This window comes from Nicotiana sylvestris, chromosome 5, assembly GCF_000393655.2.
Source record: "Nicotiana sylvestris chromosome 5, ASM39365v2, whole genome shotgun sequence".
Lineage (NCBI taxonomy): Eukaryota > Viridiplantae > Streptophyta > Magnoliopsida > Solanales > Solanaceae > Nicotiana > Nicotiana sylvestris.
The window spans coordinates 107,042,137-107,050,097 of record NC_091061.1 but is presented as its reverse complement, the minus strand read 5'-3'; the positions used below and the strand labels follow the sequence as shown (position 1 = coordinate 107,050,097).

The window sequence follows — 7,961 nt, the reverse complement described above, 5'->3', positions numbered from 1 at the left end:
TAGTAACAGGCATCACTAAAAACATAAATAAGGTAAAGATTAGGAGTGGATACTTATGACTCAATTCTATCGCACAATCTAGATTAGAAAGAAAAGTAACCATCCTAATTATCTGGTAGCCTCCTGTCTATAAATATGGTACACAACACACCAATAAATAAGACTCTACTAGACACGGCCTATAGACAACCCTAGGACAAAACTGTTGTGATACCATTTTTGTCACGACCCAAGTCGATGGGCCGCGACTAGTGCCCCAGTCCTACCTGTTGAACACTCTTAAGCATGCGACTAAGATATAAACATGAATAATATCTACTGAATTACGAGAATAACATGCGTGCGGAAAACCTGTCCAAAGGACATATATACATATACGTGTGTAATACAGTGGGCGAGCTGGCAAGTCTACTATGGACAACTATATACCCAAAACCGGAAGCCGTCAAGGCCACATACTATCCAAATATACATAACTGTCTATAGAACTATAATAGAAATATAGCTGCACAAAGACGAGACTTAGCCACGTCATACCCATATATGTATACAAGCATATCGTACCAAATCAAAAGCAGCTCTAGATAAAGTGGAGCATGCCAACTCTCGCTGATCAAGAATCTTAAGAAGGGGACCATCAGCTTGCCTACCTGCACATGCGGGCATGAAATGCAGGCCCCGGGAAATAGGGCGTCAGTACGAATAATGTACTGAGTATGTAAAGCATAAAAACCAATACATAAAAGACATAGACGAAACATGGAATAAAGAAATCCACCTGTAAATCTGAATAACTTTGTTATTTATGCAACATTTATTGTGTCATGCACGTGCATGTAAATATAGTGTCATGCATAGGTATTGGTGTATATAGCATTAGCAAGCCTCTAAGGGCATCCCATCATATCGTCTCGGCCACTGTGGGCAACATCATCAACATATACAACCTGATCAAGTGGTGTTGCGTATATAACGTCGTAACCTTTTCCCATATCCAATATACATATATTTACATATATACGTGTATATAACGCCATTTGGTCATGGATCAGCGTAAATGAATGCAATGCATAAGAGATACATTAATAAGATTTTCTCGGAATGCCATAAAAATCAATATACCTTTCGGATAAACTTTATCAAATACGTATTTTTCTAAGTCCTATGAACAGAAGATATAATAATAGTTTACATGGGGAATCAAGAATATAGACACCCCTAGTATTTCTATGAATAGAGTCATTTATGAAAGTTGCGTATTTTGCTCGTAAAAATCAATATACCTTTCGGATAAACTTTATCAAATACGTATTTTTCTAAGTCCCATGAACAGAAGATATAATAATAGTTTACATGGGGAATCAAGAATATAGACACCGCTAGTATTTCTATGAATAGAGTCATTTATGAAAGTTGCGTATTTTGATCGTTTCATTTGAATTATTTGGATCATGCCACAAGAAAGAAGGGATAGGCTTAACATACCTGAGCCGATTCTCTTCACATTCCCTCTAAAACAGATGACAGGAAAGTGCTCTATAGTTTGATATGGTGTCTTGTTGGAGAACTGTTATAAGATTTCCAAAGGACGAGAAGACCATTTCTACAGAACCAGCAATCTAATTTAATTTATTTTCTTTGTTTCAAAACTAGAGCTAGAAGTATTATCAAGTGTAGAATAAGAAGCTCCACATTATTTAGTATATTTCCCCTACCATTTTCCCACATAATACCAAAACCTTGATTAAAATCACTAGCTGAATAGTCAACAACCAAAAAACTTATAAGTATTACTACAAGCAAACTAAGTTTAATATTAAAGGAAGACAAAGAAGTTTGTAGAGTATATATTTGTTTAAGTGTTATTAGTGGAATTGGTCGTTTGTGAGTATTTTAGAAAGTAAAAACATTAGTCATGAAAATGACTTGTAATGAACCTATTAAGTTGCCACCTAATTAAAGGTGACTAATAATATGCCGTAGAATTTTGGCACAATTGATACCAATTGCTTAGATTTTAACTTGTCCTTTAATGCATTTTTAGTTAATTCTGATCAAGTTTGGTTGTTTTGTAGTGCATAAGCTTGAAGACCCGAAAACATGGAAAATAAGTGAAAAGGTCACAAAAAGATGGATATGTTGCAAGTATGCGGCCGCATAATTCACATGCGGACCGCATAACTCACATGGTGATCGCAAACAAGGAAAGACTTTTGGCCAAATGAAGAATAAAATATGTGGTCCATGATGCAGTCGCATAACACCTATGCAAGCCGCACAATGGTCGTATAACTCCAGTACAAGAAAGTTCTCAACATGATATGCGATGGAATATACGGTCTCATAAGACACATGCGGACTGCATAACTGTTATGCGACTGAAGCAAGAACTGGAAATCAGCAAGTCTGCGATGGAATGAAGAATATGCGCACCGCATAACTGGTCTGCGATCGCATAAGCTAACTGAAGGGGCATTGTTGTCCGATTTTGACTACGACTTTTGGTCCACTATAAAGAGAATAACTAGGGGTTTTGTGGGTCATTCAAGTCTGAAACAAGGTCCTACTAAGAGAGCATTGAATACTCCATTTATTTGGAGGGTTGTGAAGAAGGAATCTTGCACTTTTGTAAGCTTTATGGCTTTATTAAATACTTTATTTTTGTATTTTAGTATGAGTAGCTAGTTTTAAATACTAAGGTTGTGGACCCTAGATGGATGTACTGTTAATGGGTGTTTAACATTGTATATATATATAATGGTTGGTTGATATTTATTCAATTCTTGTTCTTTATTTATGGTTGGTGGTTGCAAACATTAATCTATTCTATTTTACTCTTTCTTTACTTCGAAAAGTGAGTTAGGGTTTGGTAGAATTGAATATCAAAAAATCAAAACTCTAAATCTTGTTTGATAGAATTGCATAGGAATGATTGGGTTGTACTTGGCATAAATTGATTGTTCTTAAATTGCAACTCTTTTATATTTGGAAAAAAACAAAAAGGGAAAATACTACCAAACCATTGAAAAATATTGGGTAGTCATTTAGAAATCATTTGCATATCAAAGGACCTTCCATTAGAAATATATCATATTAACACCGATAGCATTATATTCCATTGACGGGGACGCAACCTTGGTTTCGTTAATCAAATCATTTACATTCTTAAAATTACAATTAGTTATCTCTTTAATTCATAATCATATCATTCTCTTGTTACGTTAACGGAATAGAATTATGACCTAAGTCAGGTTTCACACTACTAAAGTAAGCTTTTCACACTATATTCCCTGTAGGATTCGACCCCAACCTTGTTAGGTTATTATATTTGACACCGACCGCCTTACACTAATTAATTGGAGTGTAATTTGAGCGTATCAAATTTTGGCGTCGTTGTCGGGGAATACGGTTTTGAAATTACTAATTAGTGTGCGCTTTACTTTGCGTCTTCTTCTATTCCATCATACTTTGCTTGTTTTGCTTGGTGTTGATAGGAAAACATGGCTGAATATGAGGAAGAAATGGAAGAAAATCCTTTTGCGGACATAGATGAGTACATTGAGGATACAAATACAATTGTACCTCCGATAGTTGGTGCTGCAACTTTCAAGGTGGAACATGGTTTAATCCTAATGCTAAAAGCAGAGGGGTTTTTTAGGAATTCTACTGATGATGATTTGACAAAACATCTTAGAAACTTCTTATGTGTGTGTGCGATGCACAAGCAGAACAACATCTCAGATGATGCCCTAAGATTGAGGGTGTTCAAGTACTCACTAGTTGGGGATGCAAGGAAATGGCTTCAAAATATGCCACCAAATTCCATTCATTCTTGGCCTGAACTTGTCCGAGCATTCTTAACTAAATGGTTCCTGCAAAGCAAGAAATCTAAGCTCGGGGATAATTTTCTTTTTCAAGCAACTACCGGGAGAACATCTACATGAGGCATGGGATCAATTAAAGTTATATTTGGTGAGGTCGCCCAATCATGATTTTCCGAATTCTATCCTGTTGGAGAAATTCTACATGGGTTTAGACGCTATGAACCAATCTATAGCCAAGAATGCAGCTGATGGATCTATTATGGATAAGAAATTTGCAAGGATCACACAAATCCTTGACAAAATAGCAAAACATAACCAAGCTTGGCACTCAGAGGACACCCTGGGTGGAATTGCATATGGTACTCCCTCCTTGACTAACATGATAAAGGAGAACCAAGAAAGAGATCAAGTAATTGCAGTGCTTGCCACCAATGTCAATGTGTTGACAAAAATGTTCACTGAAAGCCAAAGGAAGAAGGTAAATGTGGTGGAAGATGTTCAACCCTCATCGAATGAAGATTATAAGGAAGCAAATTATGTCAACAACTCTCAAGGAGGCTATCAAAAGCAACAATACCAAGGTCAAGGACAACAAAATCAATGGAGGCCTAACCCGCAAGGGCAAGGCAACCAACAGTGGTGAAATGACCAAGGTAGCTCAAATCAAGGAAATTGGAATATTAACAACAACAACTTCTCAAATCGGAGTTCAAACCCTTATGTTCCACCAAAGGGGAAATATTCAAATCAAGGTTCCTCAAGTTATTCCATGTTGGAAAACATGCTTGAACGGGCATTGCAAAATCAAGAAAGGTCTGACACTTCTATGAGGAATATGACCGAGCATGTTGGTTCTTACACTGCATCCATTCAAAAATTGGAGATGCAAATGAGAGAACTCTCTAGGGAACAAAATCCAAAGAAAAAGGGGATACTTCCAAGTGACACAATTGCGAACCCAAAGGGTAGTGGGATTGGTCCAACTTCTCATTGCATGGCAGTTACTACTCGAAGTGGGAAGGTACTTCAAGGAGAGAGTGAACAAGTGGTTGATGTGGAATAGTCCAAACAAGAGGTTGAGGCACAAGTTGAAGAGCCAATTATTGTTGAAGCTAAAAAGGTTCCGGAAGAGTTGAAAGTTCAAGAAGTAAACCAGGAAGAGGTTAAGGAAAAGGTAAAAGAGACACCAAAAACTCTACCACCTATTCCTATACCTCCTCCTCCTTTTCCTCAAAGACTTGCTAGGAAGGTTGACGATACCAAACTCGAAAAGTTTTATGACATTCTCAAGCAGTTAACGGTAAATATCCCATTTGTAGAAGCATTTCAAGAGATGCCGGGTTTTGCTAAGTATTTGAAAGATTTGATCACCAAAAAGAAAACCATCAAGAATGAAGTGGTGAATGTGACTCACCGGATTGGTTCCATCATCGCAACAACTACCGTTCAAAAGAATGAAGACCCTGAAGCTTTCACCATTCCATGCACTATTGGGGCTCATGATTTTGCAAGAGCTCTTTGTGATAATGGGGCTAGCATCAACTTAATGCCTCTTGCTATTTACAAGCAAGTAGGGTTAGGTATGCCGAGGCCCATAAGTATGAGGTTGCAAATGCCCGATCATTCCATAAAGAGACCGGTGGGAATTGTCGATGATGTGCTTGTGAAAGTGGGAGAGTTCCATTTACCCACTGATTTCATAATCCTTGATTGTGCAGATGACAAAGAGATTCCTATCATCTTGGGAAGACCATTCCTTTCTACAGGAAGAGCACTAATGGATTCAGAACAGAATGAGAGCAAGTTCCGTGTGAATGATAAAGAGGTCACATTACAAGCAAGCTAGGGTATGAAACTACCACATGAATATGAAATCATCTCGGTGATTGATGTTGTTAATGAGATGGAAGATGCAGTTGAAATGAAGATGGAATACAATGCCTTGGTGAGGCGTTGTCGACTATTGTGGTAAATTTTGATGGTGAAGATAGAGGGGTACGTGGAATTAGTAAATGCATTGGAAGGGCTCGGGTCCTACACTTATGCTCCAAAGAAACTCTCTCTCGACTTAGAGAATAAAGTCACTCCTCCCGCAAAGCCTTCAATTATTGACCTGTCGCAACTAGAGCTCAAACCACTTCCACCACACTTAAGGTATAAATGTTTTGGCTCCAATGACACTATATCGGTAATCGTTTCTTCTTTGTTGAATGATGTGCAGGTAGAACAATTGTTGAATATCTTAAAGGAGCATAGGCAAGCTATTGGGTGGACAATTGCGGACAACCGAGAGATTCCTGCCAAAATTTGCGAACACAAGATCCAATTGGAGAATGAAAGTAAACCAAGTGTGGAGAATCAATGAAGATTGAACTCTTCCATGTAGGAGGTGGTAAAGAAAAAAATCATTAAGTGGTTGGATACCGGGGTAGTCTACCCCATCGCTGATAGTTCTTGGGTGAGTCCGGTGCAATGTATGCCGAAAAAGGGAGGCATGACCGTGATTGAAAACGATAACAATTAGCTCATCCTAACAAGAACTGTGACCGGATGGAGGGTTTGTATGTATTACCAGAAGCTAAACAGTGCTACGTGCAAGGACCATTTCCCTATGCCTTTTATTGATCAAATGCTTGATCGGCTAGCAGGAAGGTCATTCTACTACTTCTTGGATGGATATTTCGGTTACAACCAAATCAATATTGCATTGGAAGATTAGGAAAAGACAACATTCACTTGTCTATATGGGACGTTTGCATTTAGCCGGATACCATTTGGGCTATGCAATGCTCCGGCTACTTTCCAAAGGTGCATGATGTCAATCTTCTCAGACATAGTGGAGGATTTCTCAGAGGTATTCATGGACTATTTCTCTATCGTGGGTGATTCTTTTGAGCATTGGCTAGGCAACCTCAGACAAGTGCTTAAGAGATGTGAAAAAACAAACCTTGTGCTAAATTGGGAGAAATGCCACTTCATGGTGGACGAGAGCATTGTTTTGGGCCACAAAATTACCGAACAAGGCATAGAGGTCGACCAGGCAAAGATCGAGATCATTTCCAAGCTTCCTCCACATACTTCAGTTAAAGGTGTCCGAAGTTTTTTGGGACATGCCGTCTTCTATAGGCGTTTCATGAAGGACTTATCCAAAATTGCAAATCCCATGTGAAAACTCCTTGAGAAAGATGCAAAGTTTGTATTTGATGAGAAGTGCCTCAAAGCCTTTGAGGAATTGAAATAAAATCTCACCACGACACCTATTATTGTCACACCTGATTGGTATCTTCCATTCGAACTCATGTGTGACGCTAGTGGTGTGGGTATTGGGGAGGTTCTTGGCCAACATCATAACAAGATTCTTCACCCTGTCCTTTATACAAGCAAGACACTTAATGATCCTCAAATAAATTATACTGTGACTGAGCAAAAACTTCTTGCCATTGTCTATGCTTTTGAAAAATTTCGGGCTTAATTTTTGGGGTCCAAAGTGATAGTATACACCAACCATGCAACTATTTGTTATCTTATGGCGAAGAGGGATGCCAAACCAATATTGATTCGGTGGGTCCTTTTGTTGCAAGAGTTTGACTTTGAAGTCAAGGATCAGAAAGGGACGGAAAATCAAGTTGCGGATCACATATCTAGGCTTGAAGAGGCAGGGAGACCAAAAGAAGATCTTGAAATCAATGACGTTTTTCTAGATGAACACATATTGGCATGGTCTAATACATTTGCTCCTTGGTATGCCGACATCACTAACTTCTTGGTTAGTGACCTTGTTCCCAATGGATTAGAAGCTTATCAAAAGAAAAAGTTCTTATGGGATGTAGGCATTACTATTGGTAGGAACCCTTTTTGTTCCATAATTGTGCCGACAGCATTATCCGGCGGTGTGTTCCGGAAGATGAGGTAATGCCAATTCTCAAGGCATGCCATGATTCACCGGTTTGGGGTCATCATGGAGGAAATCGGATTGTGGCAAAAGTGCTTACATGTGGCTACTATTGGCCAACGATCTACCAAGATGGAAATCAAATGGTCAAGGCATATGACGAATGTCAAAGACAAGGGTCAATATGTAAAAGACATGAGATGCCGATGAATTTTGTATTAGAAGTTGAGATCTTTGATGTGTGG

General features: G+C 38.5%; 1 protein-coding gene across 1 annotated transcript; it reads left to right on the top strand.

The window, feature by feature from the left end:
- Positions 1-4,605: 4,605 nt before the first annotated feature.
- Positions 4,606-6,189, top strand: LOC104229166 (uncharacterized). Its single transcript, XM_070146711.1, has 4 exons — positions 4,606-4,845; positions 4,888-5,404; positions 5,543-5,649; positions 6,046-6,189. The coding sequence occupies exons 1-4, from the start codon at positions 4,606-4,608 to the stop codon at positions 6,187-6,189; spliced, it is 1,008 nt and encodes a 335-aa protein (XP_070002812.1).
- Positions 6,190-7,961: the final 1,772 nt, after the last annotated feature.

What these genes read in the sequence shown, in the direction of transcription:
- LOC104229166 (XM_070146711.1), top strand. Translation starts at nt 4,606, where the DNA reads ATGCTTGAACGGGCATTGCAAAATCAAGAAAGGTCTGACACTTCTATG. An exon ending in TTACAAGCAAGTAGGGTTAG is followed by an intron (nt 5,405 to 5,542) that starts GTATGCCGAGGC and finishes TTGATTGTGCAG; the next exon opens with ATGACAAAGAGATTCCTATC. An exon ending in TCCGTGTGAATGATAAAGAG is followed by an intron (nt 5,650 to 6,045) that starts GTCACATTACAA and finishes AATGATGTGCAG; the next exon opens with GTAGAACAATTGTTGAATAT.